Source organism: Erithacus rubecula, assembly GCF_903797595.1.
Source record: "Erithacus rubecula genome assembly, chromosome: 11".
In the NCBI taxonomy this organism is placed as follows: domain Eukaryota; kingdom Metazoa; phylum Chordata; class Aves; order Passeriformes; family Muscicapidae; genus Erithacus; species Erithacus rubecula.
In genome coordinates this window covers 18,994,814-19,022,131 of record NC_136663.1, presented here as the reverse complement: position 1 = coordinate 19,022,131, position 27,318 = coordinate 18,994,814, and the positions used below count along the sequence as shown (strand labels likewise).

At 51.0% G+C, this 27,318-nt stretch overlaps 2 protein-coding genes across 3 annotated transcripts in view; one reads left to right on the top strand and one right to left on the bottom strand.

Moving 5' to 3' along the window:
• The first annotated feature begins 310 nt into the window (after nt 1-310).
• Nucleotides 311-20,793, top strand: LOC306806387 (UPF0524 protein C3orf70). The gene is made up of 2 exons (XM_079315088.1): nt 311-666; nt 17,698-20,793. The coding sequence occupies exons 1-2, from the start codon at nt 492-494 to the stop codon at nt 18,249-18,251; spliced, it is 729 nt and encodes a 242-aa protein (XP_079171214.1). The 5' UTR covers nt 311-491; the 3' UTR covers nt 18,252-20,793.
• An 860-nt stretch (nt 20,794-21,653) lies between these two features.
• VPS8 (VPS8 subunit of CORVET complex) overlaps nt 21,654-27,318 on the bottom strand; it is a 65,290-nt gene continuing 59,625 nt past the window's right edge. For both annotated transcript variants that reach the window (XM_079314807.1, XM_079314808.1), the window contains exons 44-45: nt 22,977-23,057; nt 21,654-22,363 (exon numbers count right to left, since the gene is read on the bottom strand). In XM_079314807.1, coding sequence (XP_079170933.1) covers nt 22,223-22,363; nt 22,977-23,057 — 222 coding nt within the window. In that variant the 3' untranslated portion in view covers nt 21,654-22,222. The remainder of the gene's footprint in view (nt 22,364-22,976; nt 23,058-27,318) is intronic.

Below are 27,318 nucleotides of genomic sequence, written 5' to 3'. Positions count from 1 at the left end.
AGCAGGGGGACACAGCCCCGGGGACACAGCCACGGGGACACAGCCAACGAGGGGCACGGCCGCCAGGGCACATCCCCATCGAGGGCACGGCCAGCTACGACCTATGAGGGACCACGGTCACCGCAGGGCAATGCCATCGTGGGGCACGGCCATTACGGGACAGAGCCATCGGAAGGTACGGCCATCGGGGGACAGCGCCCCCGGGCGCTGCAGCCTTCGGGAACCGCGGGCGGTGCTGCGGGACCGGGGCGGGACCGGGGCGGGACCGGGGCGGGAGCGGGGCGGGACCGGGGCGGGACCGGGGCGGGCGGCCGGGCCCTGCCCGCGGCGCTGCCCCCGCGGCGCTGGGCGGGCGGGCGGTCCCCGCTGCGGCTCGGCGCCTTCTCCTCCTCCTTCTCCTCCTCCTCGTCCTCAACCTCCTCCTCCTCCTTCTCCTCCTCCTCCTCCTCTGGCCGCTGCGGCGCGGGGGCTGCGGGCGGAGCGGCGGCGCCATGAGCGGGGCGGCGGCGGCGAAGAGCGAGAAGCTGGACGAGGCTCAGGCGCTCGCCCGCAGCTGCGCGGGCAGACCCGACTTCCAGCCCTGCGACGGGCTCTCGCTCTGCGCCACCCACAGCCACGGCCGCTGCTTCCGCCTGCACTGGTGCTGCCACCTGGGATGGTGCCACTGTGAGTGAGGGGGCGAGGGAGCGGGCGGGGGGCGCGATCCCGGCCGTCCCCAATGTCCTGTCATGAAGCGCGCTGCTTCACCGCCCGTCCCGTCCCGTCCCGTCCCGTCCCGTCCCGTCCCGTCCCGTCCCGTACCGTGCCGTGCCGTGCCGCCGCCGGGAGCAGCCCGCTCCCGGAGCTGTCCGTGCCCCAGTGGGACCCTCGCCTCGGGCGCTGCTCCCATAGGGCCGGCAACGGCGATGCCCAGAGAGTTCTCTCGGGGCCTGAAGTCCCAGTGCCCCTCGCCCCCGTGAGCTGGCCGGAGGGTGGGCTGTGCATTGGTTGTGCACCGCTGTCGTTCGCACCCGCCACTTCATTCTCGGTGCTAATGGTTTTCTTTTTACAGGCATAAACCCCTCAGAGCACAGAGGTAACTGCTTTAGGCTATATATAGCAGATAGCTTCAAAATCCAGTATTGAGCCAACTCTGGTGAAAAGGCGCCCAGCGACTTTAATATCAGTATTCAAGATCCTGATGTATCTAATCATGGAGGCTGAGATTGAACTGTGGATGTCCAAACATAGTTTGATGAATAATTAATCATGTAGAGCCTTGAAGAGCCGGCTTTCCCAGCAGTGTGTTGATGCGAGGTCAGGAAATGGTGATGGAGCCATGTACTTGGGTCATGTTGTGTTCTGGAGATCTTAAAGCTGGGATGGTCAAGGTTAACACTGGACCCTTATGTGAGGGTTACTTGGTAACATCCTCAATTCCTATTCTCCCTTTAAATCCATTGCCATCTCCTTGCAATTTAGTCACCCTCACGGATTCCCCTTCACATGCACTTTTTGCAAATTTTGTTTCACAGGGAAAAAGGGCTGCCCTAAGAGCCAGCTTTTGTTTGGATGAAAGCTTCTATATAAATTAAATATGCATTTCAGGAATTTTGCCTTGACTTGGATTCATTTGAACGCAGTTCAGGACAAAAGGTTTCCTTCTGTTTGTTCCCTGTGTAGTGTGTGGCACAACTGGCTGTGTGAGAAGATGCCACAGTCACCTGTTGCACAGGTACAGGGGATGTCTCACTGGTGTTTCATCAATAACACAAAGGCCCTCAAATTATGACCTAGATTCTTCCCAGCATTTTCCTGGTCTCAGTTATTTGTGGCCACCATCAAGACAAAAAGCTTATGAGTGCTCTGGAATACAGGGTCAGAGCTCAAAGTGGTGCTTATAAACTGCAGATGTTACCCAAAATCATCTGGGAATGGGATAGGGAAGTCAAATATGGAACTGGGAACACCTGGAGAAGTGATTGCAGAGAGGGATCTGGGCATTAGGATGGATCACAAACTGCTGTTTGTCAGCACTGGGAGGTCTGTGTGGCAGAAAAGCCAAACCCAGAACCCCAGCCTTCGCTTTGGGATGCATTACCAGGAGCATGGCAAGTGTGCAATTTAATTAGTCTCTTCAGCTCAGTGATGAGGAAACCAGGCTGATGGGCTGAGCTTTGTTTTGCACTTTGTAGAGCTGTAGGAGAATTGAGGAGGAGATCACAGAGATCAGCTTAGAAAAATATGCTTTACAAGGGGGTACAAAAGAAAAGGTTGTTTGGTCTGTAAAAGACAGAGGGAGATAGGAAGGAGGAAGGGATGATGAGCTTTGCAAAGTGTAAGGTAGCCTTGCAGAGAAGCTGTGTTCAAGTCCTCCTCTGGACAGACACAGCAGATAACCAGGTATCTCTTACCTGTGACAAGGAGAGTTTAGGTTTGGATATGAGAAAAATATAATAACTAGAAAGAGAAATGCAGCAGGGGAACAGAGTATTTGAGAAGGTGAGGAGTCATGGTCCTTCAGGGAAGGCTTAGACTGGTATCTCTTAGTCATTACATGGAGCTGCTTCCCTCTTGGAAAGACCACTGGAGATCCCATCTGACCCTTTGCTTCTTTGTGGCAACTATAAGATTTAAAAATAGTTACAGCATTTTCAAGAAGTACAGATTTCCTTCTCAATTCCTCCTTTATGGCTGAGGAAAAGTTAAGATATCTTTGCCTCATGAAACCAGGATTTTAAATGGAAGATTTTAAAGGAAGTCACACACTTCATTGCCTTGTTTAATCTTCTGAAAGCCATGGTGAAGCGTGCTCCCTTCTTGCTCCTCATTTCCTAATGCAAATTTCAGAGCTAAGGATCTCTTTGTATCCTGCTTCTGTGGAATGAGTTGAGTTGGACTTAAAAGGGGTAAGAATGAGGTCTATAATGGGAAATTGTATAGAGGTCAGAGATGTAATTAAACAGCATTGGGAGATACCTTGCATAAACGCACTGCTGTAATACTGACTTGGGATTCCTCAGAGGGTTCTTGAAAATGCTTTTTTGTGACTCTTAAGAGCTGTATTGGGGAACAAGAACAATTAAAAGGGCCATTGAAGTATTATTTTCCATCAGTGGCCAAGGTCCTGGAGCATGTCTACTCAGTTAAAGTGCACTTACACTGAGAAATTACAAAAACTCACCATGCCATGATGAGTAGATTGTCTCCTCATGTGTATTCAGGATCACATCTGCTTACTTCAGTGACAGGAGCAATTTAGCATTGCAGAGCCACTTGGCTATGGAAGGAATAATTGAGAAAGAACCCAGTCTGAATTCCCCAAAGCCATTGTGGTTGGCATGCTCAGAAGTGAGCAGCACTGTAGGCACTCTCTTTAGCTCAGATGTTTCTCTGTCCGTAAAATGGCAATAATAGCTGGCAGGGAGATCAGAGACTGCTTGGTGTATCCAAACAGCTCTGAGAGCCTCAGCTGCCCTGGGTGTCTGTAGGACTTGTGTGTCTAAGCCTGGGGTTTATTTTAGGTTCTTTTCAGTCTGTTTTGGGCTCTGTGGGGAGCAGATTTCCCGTGGTGTTTGTGTGCTGTGCTGCCGTGCGTGGGGAGCTCAGAAGCCAGGTGCAGCCTGTGTAAGAGGTGCATGAAAGTCGTGCGGGACGTGGGGAGGCTGGGAGGGAGGGGCTGCATGCCCCGGGCTCTGCCCAGGAGCGCAGGAACACTGGTCCCTGCTGCCATAGCTGTCCTCAGCCCTGCTCCCCTGGGTGCTGCCAGGAGGCTGTACCACTCCAGTCTCCACATGGGAGCAGGGTGAGGGCTCAGGCCTCAGAGTCCTTTCCTAGCAAGTAAGAAGGTGTTGGCCTAGGAGGTGTTTTTGATTTCAGCCTCTGTGTTTGTCCCACTACACGTTTCCCTTGCTCGCTCTGTGCCCTGCATGCTTTCCCTTTGCCAGGGTGGCAGGCCCCTGTTCACCTTCCTCCCCTCGCCTCTGACAGCCTTGTGAGGTTTTGTTTATTAGATGCAAGCTGAGAGCCTTAAATTACTCTGATCTACTTTTTCCAGAGCCAGAGAAAACATGCTAGAGGCAGGTCTGCAGCAAGGTGCCTGCCTCCCTTTCCTCACCTCGGGATTTCCACTGCAGCTGTGATTTGCACTGATGCTGGCTCTGAGGTGGTACCTGCTTATGTCAGAAAGGATCACATCCTCAGGGTTTCATCTGTCCTGACCTGACAGCAGGACTTTGACTGCATTTTGCTAATTCTTACTTACTAAGAATTAACTGTAAGAGAAGGCATCATGCTTGATATTATTAAGAGCATTCTGTTGTAACTGGGTTCATTTGTAATCTGAATATCTTGCATTCTGTTAAACACCCTGCAAACCCCTCGGTACATTATGCTGCAATTATCAATAATACATGATGAATCGTGGTTCCACAGCAGTTGCATCAATAGACAGTAATTGTGCCACCTTGTATTAGCCTTTCTATGCTTTTTTCCCCCCTGATTCAGCATCAAAAGAGCAGGCTTTTAGCTCTTTAAAGCTTCTTGCATATCTTATATTAAAAATTAAATGTAGCAAATAAATTTCAGTTTCACCACTTTTACAGGTTCAGCTATTTGGAACCTTTACAGAAAAACAAACCAAGCGTGGGGAAAGCTGAGATCTCTGTTGGGTGGCCAGGAAGGAAACACAGTTGCCAGGCTTAGGCAAGGAACAAGATCATGGTGGCAGGAAAGGTTTTGAAAAATACACCTACTCCCCCAGCCCTGCAGTTTGCTGGGTGGTGGATAGCACTTGCAGGTGTGCCTTGGATTAATCTCTCATTCCCTGGCATGCATCACAAATTATGGCACTGTTCAACTGGAGTTTGCAGCCAGACCTGGCAGGTTCTGCATGAGGTCAGGCAAGAGATCCAGGGAACTGTCATTTTTCAGCCAAGAGGAGAGAATGGGTTTGTGTTATGGGTGGCATGCCACAAAGGGCTTGTGTTTTCTGGGTGGCTTTGGGGAGGAGGGTTTCTCTAAATTGTGCCATGCTAGCAATATTCTGGGAATGGAGAACTAGAGTACATTTACATTTGTTGTTCACCTGAACAGGCAGCCCAGGGTTTCTCTTGGCTCTCAGAGCTCCATTGCTTCCTCCCAGTGTCTGAGGGCACCCAGCAGAGGCACAGTCCCTGTGCTTGGGGTCTCATCAGTCCCAACTGTGTGCTGGCCAGGGGAGGGCTTATCCCTTCTCCATTGCCCACAGCTGCAGCCAGGGAACGAGGCAAATCAGCAAAGTCACTGCACCTGGCTGTGCTCTGAGCCAATACTGCACCTCACATTCTTCTCTGCTTCAATCACCAGTGGTTTTCTTTTATAACATTTTAAAATGGAAATATTTGTTGTGAAAAGTTCTCTGTCAAGGCCATCCTCGATTAAACCTCTTCCAGGGAGAAGATGTGGTGTGTGTGCATGGCAGCTCCTGCCTGCTCTCTAGCAGGTACACACCTGGCTCAGGTGCAGGCATTTTCCCCTGCCACACAGTGATGTGTGCAGCATTTCAGTATTTCTGTGCACACCAGCAGCATTTCCACGATGTCTCTCCCCCTCTCCAGTGACAGAAGCCATCAGCAGGGGCTCTGACAATCTCCCAAGCCCATGTAATTATTCAGACCCCAGTCTGCCTGTGGGAACTGTGAGGAGGGAATCTTTGCTGTGACAGAGCTGGTAAGTGAGCTGAGATGGTAGGAGGAAGAATTCAGGTGCATCCTGAATAGGATAGGGCTTGAGGATCTAACTGCTGCTGCCTGCAGCCCTGTGTGTTAGAGGAGCAGCCACAGCCCTGGAGTCTTCTGCAGCACAGCATACACTGTACATCTCCAAAAGCCTTGCTCTCACTCCAGTGAGTTTTCCTTATGCTGGTTTTTGGTGGCTGCAAAACTCATTTCCACATCCAGGATGGAGCATGCAGGAAGGGCAGCAGTGCTCTGTGTCCCTGTCTGCAGATGGTGATGGGGACTGGAAGCAGCCAGCCTAGCAGTGCTAGTGGCAACTTGAATTTCCAGCAGTACTGCTCCACAGGGCAAAACTACATCATGATGACTGATTTGTTAGATAAACAGGGCAAGGGAGTTGTAAGAAGCTTCTCTGAAATTCTGAGTACTTGGAGGAGCTCATACATTTTTCTTCACAGAAAACTCTTGTCTAAAGCAGATGGAGCAGTGGAGCTAGGAGCTCTAAGACTGGGAATTCCCAGAAAACACAGCTCTCCTCTCTAGAGGGAGAATAACCACAAATCCTGGGACAAATAGGCATTTTTAATTTACTTCTGATCTAAAAAGGATTTGAACATTCATCCTGTTAAGTCCATGTATCTGCACAGAGTGTTTGTGCACGGAGCAAGGCATTATGCTGAGTACCAGGCAGGAGCTGCAGAAAGGTGGATGTTGCAGCTTGTAATGGGGAAAGACTTTTAATGAGGATTTGTTGCCTGTGGCTGTGCAAGATCTTCTCTTCACCTGTATTTTGAAGAACTATGATATTCCAGCTTCGTTTCACTAAGCTATAGACAACCAAGGAAAGAATGTCAGCTTAATATATTCTGAAGTGTTACTCTAAGGGAAAACACTGCCAGTTTTTATGGGTGCAGCATCCCTGACCTGGATGAGATTTTGGTCCTCAGGTTTTAGTTATAATCTGGAAATCACAGTATGAATGTACCATTGATAAGAGAACCCACATGTATCGATTCCTTGTACCCTATGGGAATGTCAGCACCTCAGCATTCATTTTGAATCCTTACTATAATGTTTAGAGACATGCATGTTCTGTTATTAACAAAGGACCAGATATCACTTACCAGAATTAGACCACAGGAAAATCTCTGAATTCAGTCTACTTGCTTAATGTGGCTCATAGGACTAACTCTTGTACAGCTCATGTGTGATGGAACAGGAATCACTGCCCTTCTTTTTCCAAGAAAAAGGGACCTGTGTACCAAAACATATCATGCCAGCCAAAAACTCATCATGCATGACTAAGAGGCTGTTTTGTAATCTGTCTGTCCACCTGAGAGGCATAATTCACAAAGAATGTTATCTGCTTGTCCCAAACTCAGTGATCTGCTGGTAAGAGCCCCTGAGAGTGGCAGATAACTGACACCCTTCCTCTGTGGCTGCATGAAGGGTTAAGTGCTGGTTTTGTGAAGCCTGAAAGGACAAGGCTGGGGATGTTTCCTACCAGAAGCAAGTACCTCTGAAGAAAAAGTTCATTAATCTTGTGTTTTGTCAGCTGGTGGGTTTGTCTGTGAATTCAGGGTGTGGTGAGCCCTGCACGGTGAGGGCTGGGCTTGTGCTCCTGCTCAGAGGGTTTCCTGCTGGTGAGAGGCTGCTGGCACTTTTGTCACTGCAGAGGAACAGCCTAAAGATAAAACCTGCTTGGAGCACAGTGCCTGTGGCGAGCGTGTGGCTTCCTTCCTGGACTCTGCAGGTGAGGGAATCTGCTTGCCAGCCTGGATCTGCAAGCCTGCTTAATGCCAGTGCCCACTGCAGAAGTGCCTGCTGTCACATCATCCTTCCTCCTGTGGCTCTTGATGGATATTTCATGGCTCTTAAATGGCCGCCTGTGGTCATGGCCTTACATTGTCCCATGAGACTGAGTCACAAGATTGTTGTCGCTGTGACTTCCATCCTGCAGGTCTGCAGAGCTGGCACTGCTCAGGTCTGCTGGAAGCAGGAAGAGGCCCCTCAGGTGCTTGGCACAGCACCTCCAATTTCCTGGCAGCACCTGTGTGCTCATCAGGAACACATTTTGTCACCGTTTGTGTCGCTGCAACCAGCAGGGCCGGGCTTGTAGAGCAGGGGCATCTTGGGGTGTTTTATGTAATGGCTCTCCATTTAACCAGTGCTGCTGTACACTTCATGACTCACTGCCAGCCTTGTAACTTATTTCTGCACACTGGTGAGGCTCTACTAGAAATTTGTGTTTTTATAAAAGACAAAAAGCAAAATGCTTTACTCACAAACAGTGTAGATGTTCCCAAACTCCCAAGAGCTGTGACAGTGTGGGCTTAGCTGCTGATGGATGGCACAAGCTTATACTAATGCAAAAACTGCTTGACAGTAGATTGGATTCCAGGTAGAGCATCTCTCTCTCTCTGCATATAAAATGACCCCGGTTTAATGTATTGTGGTTTTTCTTCCAGCACCTCCATGAATTTATCTGCCCACAAGATACAGAGTATGTTTTCATAATGACTTTGATTCTTCCACTAATCAATTTTTATGTAGTGACTGATCACAGAACTCAAGAAGTGCAGTTCGTGCAATTTGGAGGTGTTTTTGCCAATAGTTGAGTATATTCACATAGATGGAAATCAAAAACCTACTGGGAAAGTGAAAACTGATTGCTTGGCAACTGGGCCTTGTTTTTAACATAGCCATACTTTAATTTAGGGCATGTAACAGTTGGAATTTATATGTAACCTACGTTGTAAAACAATTTCAGCAAGAGGCATGCATTTGTATTCCTGTTCTCACTGCTGGCTGTGGAGCTCAAGAGCCCACACGTCTGCTCTGGAGGCTGCTTGTTTGGCTGTGTGCTTGCACCCAGCCCTGAAATGACTCCCTGCTGTGCCCAGCTCTGTTCCAGGCTCTCTGTCCCTCTCTGTGCCACACCTGATGCTGATGGACACCTGTAACTGCTGCAGGCAGGGTGCTGGGCTGTTCCAGGCTGCAGACTGCTGGTTGGATTTCAGTGCTTGTTCAAGCCTGAGCTCCACTCCAGGTGTTTGCACTCACTCCCTCCGCTGGTCCTTGGTGAAAGGTTGGGACAGCATCAGGTGTGCCAGGGTGGACTGACAGCTCTTGCTGCAGTTCAGCAGCATTACCCCACCTGTAGGCAGGGCAGGTGGAAGGACACATTCACCTTTTGCTTTGTTTTTCCTCCTTGGGCCACTAGATCTTGATCTGCTGGCACAGGAGCCATTCTCCAGCTGGTCCTGTGGGATCTTGACTCTCTGGATGTGAAGCTGAGGGTGATGCTCTCACCTCTGCCAGCACTGGCTCACCCTGCCACAGCAGAGAGCTGTTTGTGCTCCCAGCTGTGCTGTCCAGGTGCTCCAAGTCACGTGCCTGCGGTGGCTCTGTGTGACACAATGGCTTGATGTGATCTCCACCTGCTCCACCTCCAGTGGACCAGAACACCTCCTGCTCTTTCTCCCTCCTCTGGGCTTCTGTGTGTTGATGCAGAGCCTTGCTGGATCTCACACCCCTCCAAGGAGAGCATTGGTGCCCATGCTTGCACTCCTCAGCTCTGCATGGTGATGTGTTTTGGGCACAGGCAAGGAGAGCAGTCCTTTAAATTCCCCAGAAATGGCTTCTCTAGAGGCTTGTGATAGAAATAACTTGGCTTGAATGGTGTGTGAATGGAGATGTGTGAGGCACCAGGAACAGCTCTGGGACAAGGGTTCAAAGAGTGTGTTGGGAATAAGGACCCTGTTTCCAGCACTGAAGCTGAAGAACATGGTGGTGTCCATCCTGAAGGCTCCTGCTCCCACACAGCCACTGCACAGATGATGTGTCAGCAGGAGGTGCTGGGCTCTGGCCACAGGAACAGACCAGCACAGGTACAGCACATCCCATGGGCCACTGTTTCTCCTGTCAGCCACTGGGAAAACACTGTGGCCACAGAGATGTATCTATTCCAAGCTGTGAAACCCAACCTCCTGCCCCAGCTGTGCCCTGTGGGTGCACAGTGCAGGTCTTTGAGAGAACTTTTCCTCCAAGGAGCTGGTGAACTGTTGTGCTTATTTGAGAATTCCCAAGGAAGCGTTCCATCGTATGCAGAGGCTCAGGGTGCCCCCTGCAGCACATGCCACACACCTGGAAGACAACTAGATCTTGTGTCTCCAGTCCCTTTGATTTCTAGGCAATGCCATAGTTTTCTGGGTAGTTTGACATGTAATTGTGCTTGTGTTGCTTTGTTTCCCTATCAGTACACTGCCTGGCTGCATGGAAACCATGGGCTGCTAAAGCTTGAGCAGATGGTGCACAGGGATGGGGTTGTAGAATAAATATTTAGCACTAAGCCATTTTTTTGCTATTTTCTCTACTGAATTTTAAAAATATCTAGTGTAAATTGGGGGATAAAATTTCTCAGAGGAATTTGTAAGAAGTGGCTGTTCTGGCCTTTGGGGGTGGGTTTGGAAGGTATGTTGGAAGATGAATATCCTCCAACATAAGGATGAATATCCTTGGGTAGTGTTGCCCAGCTGCTGTGCTGGCAGAGGCTGTGCCACGCTTTCCATGCCTGTGCTTCCATGTTTTTGGAACCCAGCATGGACCTGGAGTGAGTAGCACCTGTGCTATGGGTGACATTCTCCAGGTATTGGAAGGAAAAATCTCCTCAAGAACACACACGAGGTGTGTGCTGCTACTCACTGCTTTGTTGGGTGTTGTTATTCTGTTCCCTTACAATGGTTAGTGAGCAAATACAGCCCCTTTAAGAAGCTTTATGGCTGCATCTCTCAAGCCTTCAGGGTTGCTTTTTCTATAAGTCCAGTAAATCCTTGTAAGCAACGAGAGTAAAGAACAGGGCTGATGGAGGAAGCTCCAGGGTCTGTTTGCATTTAAGTCTTACCTGCTCTTAAGCTTATGTGCACAGAAAATCCTCAAAGGCTTAGACAACTCACATCATGTACTGTCATGATCCTTTTTGTATATAAAGCAGATCAAGACAAAAGGACATTAAAATACAAATTTGATGAGGAAAAACTTCCTGAGTGTTTTTGCCCTTCCATGCTGGTTTCCTGTGAAAAGCGTTGAGTCAGGCACTGGCACAGCTGTCTGGGTGTACAGCAGGGAGGGAACACCTCTCCTCCACAGCAGAGAGCTGGCAGCTGTATGAATTGCTCCTAGGCAGCCACTGCCAAAACATTGCTGGGCTGGTTCTCCTCTGTGCTTGGATGGGGTCTGGGATGGATTCATTAGTGCTCTGATGGAGGTGCTGTGAGAAGGAGCTGTTTGCAGTGATACATTTCTGTTGGGGCAGAAGCTGCCAAGCCCTTCCTGCTGCACTTCCAGCCTGCTCAGGTCCTGGTGCGTGGCTACTTTCCCTGTTGTTCCTTTGCTGAGTTGATTTGTGCCCTTGGAGTCTCTTTTGTGATCCCTCATTGGGCCTTCTAGTTCTGCCAGAATTCCTGCAGGTATGCAGAACGTTCTGTTTGCATTCCCCACACTAGAAATTTGTTTGAGTAATCTCAGTGCTTTTTCAAAGTTCTTTGGACAAAGTGCAAGGCAGAAATATCACTTGCATTGAGGTGCTGCATATCTTTATCTAGGAAGCTTCTTCAAGGTGGACAATCATTTCAGTTATGCCTTCATTATAACCACCAATGACCCAGTTCAGCTCTACTTGAGCCTGAAAATCTGGCAGTGCCTCAGTGTCCTGAAATATTTTTCATTTCCTCTGGTGGTTCATTCCACATCTTTTGTTCACCATGCAGCCCATGAGGATTTGCAGGATATGACATGATGTCTATTCCATATATCACAAAGAAGTGCAGACTGGGTGAGTAATGGGGTTTTGCACATGTGCCACCTGTAAACATGCTCCAGGTTTCTCCTTCCATTTGTTCTCACCCCTCTGGAAAAGTTAGTATTGTGCTCTAAGTGTAGTTTGGAGGTGATAATTCTTGGTGAGTATTTGTGGGTAGGACAAGCTTTGTTTGCAAGGGCTCAATGTTCCAAGCTGTGCAGGTGACTGGAGAGAAGAGGAGGAATGCCAGAGCAGTCCTTTTCCCACTGTTCAGCTGGCAGGCTGGAAGGCCATGACCCCAGGTAGGTACTTAGCCCAATATCACACTTCCTGATGGATTTCTACTCTGCTGGGCACTTGGCAACATCTGGTGTGGTGGGCAGCTCCAGCAGGTTAAGGATGCTGAGTGCTCTCCATAAACCTTTCCAGGACATGCAGCAAGCTTGGCCTTAGTCTGTGAAGGAGGAAATTCTTCCTTGCCCCACGGTTCTGCTGTGCCAGTGGTGAATCCCTACCTGGTTCCTTCCTATGCCCTCCAATTGGGCTGGTGAACTTGTGCCATCCATTGCCCCGGGGGCCCTGGGAACCCAGGTGGGTGTGACAACCTTTGTCCTGCCCTGGGGCCACTGTGTAAACGCCAGCAGCAGGGCACCACTCCTGCTCAGAGCTGTCACTGCCTGCCAGGCAGCTTCTGTAGGCAGCAGAGTGCTGCCATCCACACTGTGCCTCCCCAACAGCCAGGCTGGGCTCCCCTGCCACACCCAGGAGATGTGGAACAAGTGCTCTCAGGAGAGTGCTTGGTTATTCTCCATCTCTTGCTGAGAGGAAAGCCAGTGCTCGAGAAGCTCATCCCCAAGGTTTCCACACACAGAACAGCTGTGCAGGGAGCTCTCCTTGGAATAATGCAGAAGCCCTCTGAGGCAGCACTGTCTCCTGTCACACATGCATTATGAATGCTTCCTTTGCCTTCACTCCTTCAGAGCTGTGTGGTATTTAATTAGAGGGCTTTTATGTTCTTCATAGTGGGACCAATTCCCCTCCCATGTGAGCTGAATTTTTTAGCAGGGTTGCAAGTGGCAATAGCAAAATCTGGCAGAGTTGGAGTGAGAATCCCATTGGACTTCACAAGGGAGGGATCACTGGTGCTGTTACACAGGTACATGTTCAGGCAGCACCAAGTCACCAGGATTTGGGGAGCAGCTCCCTGCTGGTGAACAGGACACATCCCTCCACACCATCACTGGGGTCCTGTGGCAGCCATGGACTGTGCCCTGGGGTCACAGCTCCAGCCCTTCTGGGGCATCCATCACAGCTAAAGGCACAGAAATTCCACTGGGATCAGAGCCAGTTCACCTTCAGCCCCCCTCTGCTTGGGACTTCCACAAGTGCTCAACCCACACAGGAGCAGTTCCTAAGCTGAGCCAGGTCACGTTCAATAGCTGCAAGTGGCAGGTCTTCCTTAACCTTGCTGATTTTTTGAGATAGATGAGCTGGCAGATGGGAGGCTGTAGAAATATTTGTTCCAGCAGCTGCAGGGGGAAGAATACATATGAAAAAAAGCTTTTATCTTTCAGTTAATAGATGTCTAAATGCCTTGCATACGAACAAATATCCATGGTATGTATTGCTGACTTAGACTCATAAGATCCACAGCTCTCTCTTACCATTTTCTGAAGTGCAGTGAAATTCATGGTGTTATTTATTAGGACTAAGTCCTCCTTTTGAGAGGGTAAAATTTGAGAATTTGTTATAAGAAACCTCCCTCCTGAAAGCTGGACTTTATTTTTTTCCAATATGTCAAGTGTGTTAATGAGTGGTAGAGGTAAACCAGAAGGCTGGGATGGAGAGAAGTGGAAAAGAATATTTTCCAGCTGCACCTCTGCTTATTTCATGGTTAAGTTATTTTGTATTAGCCACGGAAATTGCTGTCATTTTGTGTCTGTTTGGTGAGGATGCATGCAGACTGCCCAATTAGCAAAATATCAGAGAGAAATGACCTCGTGGCTTGTTTCTCAAGGCTTGATTTGAGTTTTTGGAAGCAGGAGGCTCTATAATACACTTCTAGTCAATCAGCCACATAGTTCTGGTTATTAGTGCCACAAACAAAAAATTTTCCAAGTTGCCTGAGTTTGCTGGAGATGTGCAGGTGATGCTAGAACTCCCTGCTCTGTTGGATCCTGCCTTAGCCTGCTGGCAGGCTCACTAGAGGCATGGAGCCAAGGCTTTGGGGAACAGCATCCATCCGATTTGGCAGTAGAAATCCTATTCCTGTGCACAGAGCAACAGGGAGATGAGCACTGCCCAGCACTCACTTCCTTGGACATAGTTAAATAGTTGTGTGTTGGCTGTAGCGTGTGCCAGGACCCTGAGGATTTGGTTTGTGTGCTGGCACAAGGGCCAGCAGAAGAAATGGAGAAACAATTGTCCCTTTCTTGTTGTGCACAGGCTGCTGTCACTTCAAGGGGTCACACAGAGGAGCAGTGTTGGTGGGGGATAATGCCCCAAGCACAGAGCAGCCTCAGGGGGACAAATGGTTAAGTGTAGCCTATAGACCTGTTTTGGGTCTCTCAATTCATCATGTGACCTGTCAGCCAGTGGCTGTCATGGACAACCAGACTTACCATGGCAGTCATTCTGGCAGAGCCTGATTTCACACAGTTGCTGTTTCCAGGAGAGGAGCAGGCTTTTGTTTCCCCTGAGCCCTTTTGCCACGGTGGTGGAAGTGCAGAGCCAGAATTGTGACACCTCTTCATTCACAGCAGCTCTTAAAGTGCACAAGAACTTCCCAAACTTCTGCAAATGCAGCAAATTTCTTTTGACAGGATTTGGAGTTTGATTTTTGCACACGCGTTTGACACGTGCAGTATTTTTCCTTCACACCTGCATAGGCAGTGCTGGGGAAGCGACCCAGGAAACAAGTTTGGATGCAGTGTCTTGTGTGGCATCTGTATTTGTGCAGAACTGTCATTTACAGGAGTGTTCATCAGCACAGCACAGAGTTCTTCAGTGACTTGGAATAAATAGGCAATAAGTTCTGAGCTAGTGTATTAGATGGGATGGAGCAAAATAGGTGTTTAAAGTACTGTTTTATCACAGACTGTTGCCTGCTGTTCAGAGTCAGCAAAAATATTGCTGTTGATTTCCATGGGTATTTGATCAGATTGAGATGAAGTATAGGAGAACCAGGGGACTTGTGCTTCTAGGGGCATTTCTAGTGAAAAAGCCTGGCAATCCTGCAAGCTGCAGGGCTGGGGGGCAACCTTATTTCTAATTTCTGCATTTACTTTTCATAGACTGCATCCTGGCTGATGTGTTTCTATGTTATGTAGGGTGAGGAGTGGTAACTGAGGCTGTGAGCACAGCGTTGTCCATGATTCAGTCTGACAGTCCCAGTTCTGAGCACCTGGTCATGTTTTGAAACAAGTTTAATCTGTTTAAAATTGCCTCTAAACCCAGCTAAGACTTAACAAATTTGTACCAGAATTCTAAATAAATGTAGGAATCAATTAACATAGAAAATTCTCATTGCTGTGTGTTGGCTGGTTCCTGCTTTTCCCTGGCAGAGCTTGTCCTTGGAACATGAGGGACATTTCAGCCCCTGTGGGGTGACACAGCCAGGCTCTCACATCCTGTGCTGAGGGAATGGCCACTCTTTGTTGCTGCCCTGGAATTAGTGCCAGCAGGGCAGTCCTGAGACACGCAGGAGCTGCTGTGTGCGGCTGCACTGGAGGAACAACCAGCTGAGCTCCCAGCAGCTCCTTGGCTGACCCAGCCACTGCTCTTCTTCTTTTCCCAAAAGGGGAAAAACAAACACCAAACAAGTCAAACTGAGGAGTCTTTGCTTTACCATTCCATGCCCATTCTGAAAGCTTCCTTGGCTTAAATACATTACTTTCTATTCCCAATGTCTCTCAGCCTTCTGCCAGTGCATGGGTCTGTTTTAAGCGGAAAAACAGAGTCCTGTTGTAGAGACACCTTTTTTCTTCATCCTGGTAAAATCTTCACTGGACCCTTCCTTGGACTCTTCAAATAGAGGTGGCACAGAATTGAGTTGAAGAATTGTTTTTCACCAGTATTTGGTTTTATTTTATCATTGGTTGTCAAAGGAGCCCAGAAGCACTCCAAATCTATGGATAAATAGAGCATAGTGGTTTCAGGCAAGGGCAGGCTGCACTTCAGTTTCCATGAGCTGAATTTATCAGACACTATATCCCAGCCAGCAGCACAGTAATCATCAGCTGTGGGGCTTTGCAAGGCAGTGGCATATTTAATGTTCACTAATTTCACAGAAGGCTTTCTGGGAAGCAGCAGATGGCAGGAAGCCGTGGGCTGCTGCTGTGGCTGTGAGGGTGAGGAGCTTCCTTGGGAAATTTTGTCCACAAGATTTGAGAAAGCTCTAAGGGACCCTATCGCTCTGAGACCACCAAGGATCTGTGCTGGAGGAGTGAGAGCTGTGCTCTACCTGTGGCTGCTGGATGCCAGCACTCATTCCTCTGAGTCACAGCAGGTTTAGGAGCTACACCGTGGTAAAGAGATGGCAAGTGGAGAGGATGGCTTTGTATTTCTGTCGTCCAGCCATAAGCAGACAGGAGAAAAGCTTGAGTTGTTGTCACTGAGCTTTCCCCATGGCTCTGTTAACAATTACCATTGCCCAGATCGTAGGGAGAAAACATTGGATGAGGTATTCGCGGGGAGTTGGTCAAAGCTATTCAGGCACTTCCCTCTGCAGCCAGCTCTGGCTGTGCTCTCCTCCCGTGGCACACGGGTGGGCTTTTCCCTCGTGGTGCCTGGAGCCTCTGCCACGCTCCAGAGCTCTTCCTGCGGTTCCGTGGCCTTTCTGCTGTGCTCGCTGTCCTGGGCCTCCGGGGGCTGGAAGTCGCAGCCGCCTTTGGCATGCCCCGTTTCCCTTCCAGCAGCACTGCGGGGTGGGAAAAGCCTGGCCGGTGCTCGAGGTTGCCGGTGACGAGGCGGAGCTGGCAGAGCACAGGCTGTGCGTGGGCCCGGAGCGCAGGCATCGCCGCACAGCTCTTCCCGGGGCTGCCGGGGATTCCCAGCCTCGGGGGGGATCTACTGCGGAGAGGCTTTCAGGGGGAGCGAGCCCTTCCCTGGGGCTTACAGCATCCTGATCTAATGGGTGCCCCTGCCCACAGCGGGGGGATTGGAACTCCGTGATCTTCAAGGTCCTTCCCGACGCGAGCCATTCTGCAATGCTCCAAAGGAATGGGGAATTCATGGGGACAGGCTGCATCTACCTCTGAGCTGGAAACACACCAGCACTGAGCCTTCCTTAATGCAGGAGCTTTCTGTCCCTCTGGAGAGCTCCAAGCACCCGCACAGCCCCTCCGTGCCTCGGTGCATTCGCTGCCTGTGCAAAGCACGACCTGCAGCGCGGGCAGCAGAACTTCCGACAGTCCCAGCACTCACAAGGCTTCTGGAAATATGTGCTTTCCCAGCGGATGAGCCCCTGGGGAGACATGAATCTTTCAGAGGCTTCATGCAAATAAAATGCAGCATTTTCCAGTCTTAGGCATAGCCTCAGGTTTCTCAGTTTTTCCTGACATAGTCCCAATTTTCTGCTCTCTTATTTATTTCTGTTAGTGAAGATGTTCGGTTCACACTTTGTTCTACTCAATAAAACCAACATAATCCTATTTTCTTACTACTTAACCAGATAATCAAGATGCTAAAAGCATTTCTATAGCTTGGAAATTCCCTTATTTTCTGCCTTAAAATTCTAATTGTAGTAATGGATGAACTTCTGGTTTATAATATGGAAAAACACGATTTAGTCCCCAGAAACAAAGGAAATGGAATCAGAAGCAAGGAGACTCACTGGAATAATAATATTATAATAAAATTTTGATCATTGTAGCAAAGATGTAAGCTAGAACTAATATGTTATTTTCAGTGGAGAGAAAAAAAGCCTCTGAGAACCTTGTCAGTTTTCTTTCTCCTGGAAGGTGGAGTGTCCTACAGCTGTCCTCAAGGCAGAGACAGGGAGGGGAGCAGCACTGGGGGTACAGGAGGCTGTGGTTACCTGCAGCATTAGGTGTCAGAGGATCCATACCTGGAGAGGCCACGAGAGAAGCAGCAGCTGCTGCCGGCAGGAAACTGTTGGTGGTGTCGGGCACGTCAAAATCATTGCTTCTGCTCGAACTCAAAGACAACAACCTTCAAACGCTGCTGCTCTTGTCCCCGCAGGTAAATACGTGTACCAGCCCATGACCCCCGTGGAGCAGCTCCCCAGCACCGAGATCCCCGTGCGCCCCCGGGAGCCCCCCAACACCATCCAGATCTCGGTGTCGCTCACCGAGCACTTCCTCAAGTTCGCTCCCGCGTTCCAGCCGCCGCTGCCGCCCGAGGCGCCGCAGTTCTGCACCATCGCCGACCTGTTCATCGACAACTACCGCGTCAAGTGCATCAACGGCAAGATGTGCTACGTGCAGCGCCAGCCGCCCGCCCCGCACAGGGCAAAGCCCGACGACGGCTCCGGCCGCAATGCCTTAATCACAAAGGAGAGCAATACACCAAAAACAGAGCACTGCTCGTCCCCCTCCAGCTCTGAGGACTCCGGCATCAACGCCGTGGGGGTTCACTACATGGAGTCGTGTGACGAGGACACGGAGGGGGTGGCCGAGCTGAGCTCAGAGGAAGATTACAGCCCGGATAGCAGCTGGGAGCCGGACGAATGCCCGCTCCTGTCGCCCTCGCAGTGCGAGATGGAAGTGATTGAGACTATAGAAACCACTGTGTGACCACACAAGTCGGCATTGGCTCAGTCCACTTCTTTCTCAGTAATGTTGCTTTTGTAGTATTTCTATTTTCTGTTTTTTCTGACAATCCCTTTTTTCCGGTGCACTTGATATTTCAGATTCCTGTCATGGGAGCGTGGTCACAGGACTTACATATGGTGAACTAGCAGCAGCCTGAGCAATTTTAACACGTTCTCAGCCTGATCAGCTCTCCCACATCTGCACGTAAGGTAGTGACAAATCTTAAGACTTTTCTAGCAGAAATAGGCCCTTTTGTTGGTCTGGGTTACCCCACACACAACTTCTCACATGAGGACGTGCCACTCGAGATGTTTCCACCTGTCGGGTTGTTGGCAGGGACCTCAGAGCATGGAGGTGCAGGCCTGGAGCAGCAAACTGAGGTGCCCTTAGAGTTTCTCAAACAGCTACACGAGGCTCCTCCCATCTCTCTGTCCTGGCGCCTCTTCCCTAGTGCTGGTGTGACCCTTCTCCAAGGCTGTCAGCACCACGCTTCCAGCAGGGTGAAATGGCAGGCTAGAGAATGCACAAAGTGCCTCCAACTTTTCTCCAGGCTATGCACCAAGCAGCTGCTGAGGGAGTCCAGGCTCTGAAATCTCCTGAGAAGGCAGGTCTTGCTCTGGAGGGGAATGAGTTACCTGGATCCAGCTAGTCCCTTTTCTCTGCCTGGATCTTGGGAAGGGGGTCTGGCTTTTGCAGGTGGGCAGGAGGGGGAGCAGGCAGAGGTGGGGCATGGCCATCTAACCAATACCACACTGGACTGGGGAGTACCAGGACAGGCGAAGGAAGCGACTACCTCCGAACACCTGCGCTCGGCTCCGCCTCTGCCTCCTCCTGGGCTCTTTGGTGCCAGACACTCAGGACCAAATGGCCTCAGGGTCTGCATTTGCCTGAAGATTAACAAAGTTTAAACAAAAAGAATTTTACCAGCCACACCACTGTGTCGGCAGAGCTTGGGGACAGCACAGAGATGCCCCTGGGAGGTGGCATGCGAGCTCAATACAGCCTGAGGTCATCCTAGTGGAGAGAGGAGGCTTTGGCTCCTGCTCTGTCACTCCCAGTCCAGGAGCAGGTTCAGAGCAGGAGTCCCTCACCCAGCTGGCAGTGGAGCTGTCTCACAGGAGGTTCAGTTTCAGCCCTGCTTGAAGGAAGCAAAAATGTCGCTCCAATTCCAGGCAGCTCCACAGAGCTGGAGCCAGTAACTCCTGTGTTCCTGCAGTGTTCCTGCCGTTCTTTGTGTAGTTGCTGTTTGCGTTTCAGAAGTCCCTGGTGAATCCAAGGCTGTATAAACGTGTACAGTTAGTGACTGATCCTAGATTATAGTCTGTGGTAGAGGATGGCTCATCTCTCACTGTATCCTGACAATGTATTCCCAATTTTATACACTTTGTAATCAGTATCTTTAGAAGACATTTAGGCAACAGTGTGTGTCTGTGCACATGCGCGTGTCTAGGAGTTTCCATGGGTGGATATAAAGTAATGCTGTACTTTTTAGACTAAGACTTTCAGACAAAAATAATAGGTTTTATAGTTTTGATGACTTACATAAAAACGTGCAATGCTTGTGAAATGAGGAACTTGGGCCATTGCATGAAGGGATACATTCTCACACGGCACCTGAAAATACTCTGTTTTTCTGAGGGCATTTAAACAAAGGCTGTAGTAAAACTAAATAGGATTAATTTCATTTTTAAGGGTGGGGTTGTCTTTCTTGGATAACTACAGTTTCTAACAATATTTTTGGTGTCTTTGGACCATTCAGACACATTCCATAGGTAGAAGGAACCATTATGTATAAACTTACATACAGCATTTATTCATATTTAACCTTTCAATTGTAACCTGAGTGGAGAGCTGAACTAGCTCACTCTCATGACAGGCCTCTGAGCTTTCCTCCCAGAAAGAGGGAGGCTCTTCCTGCCCTGGGAACGACTTCTCCTTTCCAGGCAGGATGGCTGGGCCTTTCCCAAGGACAGGGAGCTCCTCACCAGTTCTCCCTGGGCACCAAGGGCAGGGAAGGTGAGCAGGACCCCCCTGCCCAGCACAGCTCACCTTGTTTGCAGGCAAGCAGGAGCCACAGCCCTGCCTGGGCACTGGCTGGGAGCACGGTGACCTTGGGGGGTGCTGGTGGCAGAGACTCCACAGGGTCCTGGCCCTGTCAGAATCCATTCTTCCTTAACTGTAAGTAATTAGCAATACCCACAAGCTGTGAGTGTCTCCTACCCAGGATTTGTTCAGATGTCTTAAGCACAATAAGCTGCCTCTTCCTTCTGTTGTTCCTGGAAAATGTCAGGGGCGCTCCGGGGAGCGCTGGGGCTGCTGGAGAGCGCTGGGGCAGGGCCCAGCCGCGGGGATCTCCTGCTCCATCACACACCCGCCTCGGAACACGCCCACCAGAGCGGGGCTCCTTCCTTTGCACAAACGCGGCTCTGGCCGTGTTGTCGCAGCCATGCCCTGAGCTGGCTGCTCCCCTGCCAGGGAGAGGTGTGTGTATATTTCCTCTTGAATAAAATACTGAGCAACTGGCCTCCTGCTTGTCCTCACTGCCTGTGTGCTTTCCATGCTAGAGAGAAGCATTCCGGAACTTCCAGCAAAGGAAGGGCTGCTCACAGCTTCAGATGGCAGCCCCTGACACACCCACAGAGCCAGGCAGACAAAGGGAATAACCAGGGGGAGCATGCCAGGCCTTGGTAAGTGCTGGGGCTGCTGAGCAGCCTCATGGCCCAGCTCTGACTCCCCTGGAAAGAGCTGCCTCAGCTGATGTGTGGCCAAATTCAGCTCCCTGACCTCCTGTGCAGGTATGGTTGCAGGCAGGGCACATCCCATGGTAGTTCAGCTCATGGGCAGAAGGTGAGCACACAGAGCACCTTGGGCCCCAGAGGTACTGGCACTGCTCCTGCCCAGGTGATTCCTGGTGCTTCCATGTTCCTTGGAGGCAGCTGTGCTGCTCCATATTCCTGCCATTCCCTATGAGCTCTGTACATATCAGCCACAGGAGCTCTGTGTGCAGGGAGAGCAACAGCCACCTGGTGCTGTGCTCTGGGAACAGCTGGAACCCCAAGGGCACCCCAAAACACCCAAGTGCCAGGGCTGAAGTGAGCAGGGGGAAGACGAGTGTGCGTGACAGCACAGAAACCCCACCAACACTAGGCTGAGGTGCTGAGAGCAAAATGCTAAAGGTTCTGTGATCATCAGTGCCCATCACATCCACTCTCTATCCCCTTGCAGCCCCTAAGGGCCTGAGGCACCTTTTCTACACACACTCCTCCCACGCCCCACACAGGTACAATGAGATGAGAGGGGAGGCTTGAGCTTCACCCTCAGGCACAAGATATATCTTTCTCTTAGCAGCAGCCAACTCAGAAGTGCAGAAGTCACACAGGGAAGTTGAACCAAGGGCCTCTTTAATGGGTTGGTAGAACACAGCATGTGCAAGCCAGTTTGCTCACACAGGTGTCATTTCCTGCATTCTTAAGCCGCCTCCGGATTTACCCATTCTGTGCCCTCAGACCCTGTGGCTACTACCATGAGACAGCAGGGCCAGACCTTGCCAGAACAGCTGCTTTTAACAGAACACAGAACTCAGGTGTGGCCCCCAGCCACAGAACCAGCACAGCACAGGGACACTGGGCCTCTGGGCACAGGACAGGCTCCTCCAGCAGGCAGAGCTGATTTGGTTACTTGGAAAAGTTCCTGCTGCTGCCACAAGCCCCCAGGTCAGCACAGGCAGCTCTCCGTGTGCCTCAGCATGCTGGGGTTTGTCCCAGAGTTCCAGCTTCCAGCCCAGCTGCCCCACGACTGCCAAAGCAGAGCTGGGGCATCACCCAGCTACAACCCACCAGCACCCAGTGAGGGTCAGCACAGAGGGGTCTGGGAAGGGTGCTGTGGGGGAAAATCCTGTGTTTGGTGGGAAGGCTTCCCAGCAGCACATCCTGGGAGCAAGCAGGGCAGGAGTGCTACTCTTCAGCCAGCGGAGGGGGCGTCAGGTGCAGCTGGAAGTTCTCGTTCTGGAAGACGCTGCTGGTGGCCGGGTCCCCGTGGGAAACGCTGAGCGGCCCGTGCTTGTCACCGCGCGCCAGCTCCGTCAGGAGAGCCAGCTGCAAGGAAACGCCCTGCTCACCCCGGGAACACTCCTGCAGGGCACACAGAGCCCAGGGCCACTGTGCCCCTGCTGCAGAGAGAGAAGCCTTAACCCAGGTAAAGTCGAGGCCATGCATGCCATGGAGGGACCCTACGGAGCTCCGTGCAGGTCACTAGTCTTCAACTGAACAACACTACAGGGGTCTTTAGATTGCTTTGAAGTCACATAATTGAAAAACAAACACAGAAAGAACTGGAAGTGCCAACAGCCACAGCCAGAACAGGCAGGAGGCACAAGGAAAATGCCAGGGACAGAGGGAGCTGCGCTTTCCTTGGGACAGCAGGGGCATAGGAGGAGGTAATGTTCCAAATGACTGCAGTGTCTAGAGGGGAGCTGAGTCACAAATCACAAAGGATTGCCCCAGGGACACTTGTCAGGCCCAGCCCCAGAGCCAGAGGCATTCCCATGCCAGTGACTTCCCCAGCATTGCTGCCTTGCGCCAAGTGCCAGCACTAGACCAAACCCCAGAGAAAAGCAGAGCCCTCACTTGCCAGTGCCAGTGTCTGGCTTGGCAAGGTGAACAGTGCCCATCACCAGTTAACAGCAGAAGGAAAACAGGGGGTACGTACTCGGGACGTGCCTCGGTTGAGTCGGCAGAGCTGGTCAAAAGCTTGGATTTGCTGAGGATCCAACACAGACTCTGAACTCACCTGAGAAAGAAAAGGTTACAGAAACCACACAGAGAAGGCTGTCAGTTCCTACACACAGAAATTAATTCCTGGGTCGGGAGAAGGCAGTCCACAACTTGTTTGGGAAGTCTTTTCAGCCACCTTTCCCTTGGCATGAAGCCACTATGTGCACCCCAGGCTTGGGGAGAAAAAAAAAAAAAGTCCTGTTCTTGCCCAAAGGACAGTTACACCCCTGCATCCACAGTGAGTTATTGCCTGGGCTCTGTCCCTGATGGCACAGAGTGACAATACTGGGATACTCTGAGGAAGGAAAAAAGGCATGGGAAAACCTGCTCACAGCCAGCCGGGAAGAGAAGTAATGGGTTTCTGTGGCCATGCAGCCTCTCCAGGCTCCTTCCGAGGCGGCAGCAGCAGCTCCCCCAGCGCTGTCCCTCGTCCCGGCCCCGCCCAGTCTGACACCGCCCAGCCCGGAACACAGAGAGGAACAGGCTGTGTGTGCCTGCTACCCCACCTCAGCCAATGACCATTAACAACTGGCAGGATACTGCCATTGTATCCTACAATGCCATCATGAGGTCCCAGCTCCTGTCCTCGGAAAGTTGGGAAATGAGGGGTGGCAAACAAAGGGGGAGGCAATGTGAGTCTCACAACAGTGGCAGCCATGTCCCTGAGGCCATGGCCCTGCCCAGCTGTGGGGTACAAGGCCAAGTGTCCTCCAGCAGTGAGAGGCAGCTGCAGGTGAGGGCACAGGGAGGGCCCAGAGATGCACCAAGAGCACTAAGGCAGAGAGGGCTGCACACACTCCAACTGCTGTAAATGGCACCATTTACACGTCCCAGGGAGAGATGACAAAGCATCACAGATTCTTGTAGGTTTGTTCTATTTATCACACCACAGTGTTTCTATTTTGAATGTTTCTGTTCATATTGCAAAGCAAAAGCATCATCAAGAAACCCCAAAAGGAGCCAGGAGCACAGCCTCCCTCATGAGCAGCAGGCTGGCATCTGTTGTCTCTGGGGATCTATTTTTAAGGGAACATTCAAATAATTTTCTCCAAAATACATTTCCCAGGGGTTTCTAACCAAAAATGCTATAATCCTGCCAGTGGGTAGACTGAAGCTGCTTAATTTTAAGCTCTTTGGCAATGGAAATGCACTGAGCTTCCCATGGGTTTCCTGAAGCCTTGATAGTTCTGAGACCATCCCAAAAACCACACACCTCTTGCCTTTGGTCATTAGTCTGGGAAGAGAGGAATGTCCTGAGTGTGGACCACTTATGCTAGAAACATTTACCAAACTCTCTCCTCATCCAGGATGTTCTCTGTAGTGTAAATAACTATTTGCCAGTCAGGGAGCCAGATGTCCCTATTCCCTGCACACCTGGCATAGGCTTTGAGCCTGGGACAGGGATGGTCAGGGACACACAGCCAGCAGGTTGTACCAGTGCTTCCCAGGGACACACAGGTCATCCTCACTTGGAAAACACAAAAAGCAAGGAAAAAGTGCCCTCCACAGTTGCTGTGGCCACAAGCACTCAAGGACAAGGAAAATGTCATATAATTGGCCTCCCCTCTCCTGCTCTCTCCCTACCACGCGTACGTAACTATCAATCAGGCTGTTCCCAGGCTGATGAGCTGAAATATTGCAGGCAATTCTTTCTGTTGTCATGGAAACAACTGCTGTCAGGCCTTTTCCTTTTTCAGCCCTGTCACTAAAGGCATGTTTCCCTTCAGGAGCCACGGGAGGTTCCCGGGGTCCAGCAGCAGCACTCGGGTGTCAGTGGAAGGCACTGGGCTCACCCCACAGCACAGCCTCTGTCTGCAGGGCTGGCCAGCTCCCAGATGGACCCTTCAGCACCTCCAACCCATTTCCAGCCACATCCTCACACCCTCTGAGAAAGGCCTCAGACAAGACACAGAACCCCAGAGAGGCAATTTATCCCCTGAGGATGTCAGCCAGGAGGAAGGAAAAAAGGCTTTTTTCATTTTCCAGCTCTCCTAGATCCCACCACTAATGCTAATCTCTATTGCATGTTTTTCTTGCACATATTCCACCCCCTCTGGTAGTCACCACACAGCCTTCCCAAGCTTGCAATTATCTTTAATTTAACATCTACAAATTCCATCGTCAGCCAGTGCTTAAGCAAAGCAGATCTCAGCAGTTTGAGCAGAGGCACAGAGCCACACCAAAAGACCCATCCCAGAGCTGCCCTTCAGCCATTCCTTCCACACAAGGTATAGCTGCATCAGTTGGAGCTTCAGAGCACCACTGCCCCAGGGGCTGCTCCCTTAACACAGAGAGAAGCAGCAGAAGTCCTGGGGAAGGGTTTGGGATTCCTAGGAACAAAGACAACCTTCTCCACATTCCCATTTACAGAGCTGAGCCCACAGGCAGTGGAAACCAAGCCCACCCTTGGCCTTCCTCTCCTGCTTCACCATGGCTCATCAGCCTTACAAACAGGTACCCAAATTCAGGGCTTTAAGGAGAACACAGCCAATTAATGTTAAACTAAGTAAACCTGCCTCTTTTCTGTCAGGTAAGGCCCTGCTGTTCTCAGGGTGCTCCCAGGAACCTGAGAGCAAGCAAGCAAGGCTGTGACACTACAATGACAGTGACATTACAGAGCTGTTAAGGAACTTCAGGAAAACCTCAGGACACCCCTCTGAGAACAGCAGTGTTCTGCTGCTGCTGCCAAGCTCTGCAGAGCCCCTGGCGAGCGAGACTGGGACAGGCACAGCCCAGCCCATGGCTGCACAGGAACATCCTGGCAGGTGCTGGGCAAACCTGCCCTGGGACAGCCCCAGAGCCCCCAGCAGCTCCCCTGTGGCAGCACAGGCAGTGCCTGGCAGCAGGTGAGCCCTGCCTGCTCCCTGTCAGAGGCAGCCAGGATGCCAGGTCAGCCCCGAGTGCCCAGGGCACAGCAGCCTCCCAGCACAGCCCGTCTGTCACACAGCCTGGCCTCTCCCTCCTCAGAGCACCAGGGCAAAGGCACATGTCTCTTATTTCCAGCTGAACTTAGATGAACTAGAGGAGCAAACCTCCCACTCGGGGCCTGGCAGAGCACAGGTCTGTTAGAGCTCTGACAGAGTCACTGCTGCAGCCACGTGAGACTGCAGTGTCAGGAGAGGAGGGCACTGTCTGTGTCAGACAGGGGAGCACACAGGCACATCCCTGTACTCCCACTCATGCTCTGGGGAGCTGCTCCTGCCTACACCAGGTGCTGCTGGGATATTCCCTTGGACTTCTACTGATGCCTTCAGCCAAAGGAGCAGTAACACTGCTCAGAGTTAATGAGACAAACACAACCCCCACACATCCTCACTGGACACCATGGCCCAGCAGACAGGGTTCATTTGTAATCCAGCAGGCTCTGAGGGAAGCATGGCAGCACATGGATTAAATGTGAAAAATGATGCCCAATAGGCCTGTGCTTGGGCTGAGCTCAGCACCTGCACCTGAGAGTTCAGAGGCCTCATGCAGAGAATTCTTTTTCTAGAGATGAGCCAAGAGGCTGTTGAACAGACCCCACAGGGCCAAGCTGAGGAGGTGCAGTGTTCTCTCAAGGGCAGGAGTTGGGGAGAGAAAGGGAAGGCAATCACACTATGTCCCAAGTTGAAGGAATCCACAAGGATCATCAAATCCAACCCCTGATCCTGCACAGACACCCCAACAAGAGAGCATTGAACACTGAATGTTCCTAGAGCTCTGGCAGCCTTGGGCCTGTGCCCATTCCCCGTGGACCCTGTTCAGTGCCCCAGCACCCTCTGGGGAAGAACCTTTTCCTGATATCCAGCCTAACCCTGCCCTGACACAGCTCCAGCTGTTCCCTCAAGTCTTGTGTAAAAGATACACAGGAGAGGGAAGAAATCCTACTTGGTGTAAGGGTTTGTGACCTCTCCTGCCAGAGGCTCATCAGTAATGCAAACCCAAACCTTACAGAAAACCCATAGGAACACCTCTGTTTCCTGTCCCCTTCATTCCTCCTGACCCCTGGGAGCAGCCTGGCACTGCTGTGTATCCAGAAGGTTCAGAATGTGCCCAGCCCAGCTCTGGCCCCAGGAGCTCAGCTGGTCTGTGTCCAAGTCTCACACAGACCACACTACATTGCTCTCCTTGTGCCACAGCCTCGGGCTGCAAGGAAGTCATGGGAAATGCAGCTTCTGACTGACGGCATTGACCAGACACTGATGCACCCCTGAAAGGTGCTGTCCAGAACAGCTACTGCACCCTCAGCTTCAGCCAGCACCACTGGCACAGTCCCTCTCCTACCCTCCCATCAAGGG

What these genes read in the sequence shown, in the direction of transcription:
- LOC306806387 (XM_079315088.1), top strand. Translation starts at nt 492, where the DNA reads ATGAGCGGGGCGGCGGCGGCGAAGAGCGAGAAGCTGGACGAGGCTCAG. An exon ending in CCACCTGGGATGGTGCCACT is followed by an intron (nt 667 to 17,697) that starts GTGAGTGAGGGG and finishes TTGTCCCCGCAG; the next exon opens with GTAAATACGTGTACCAGCCC.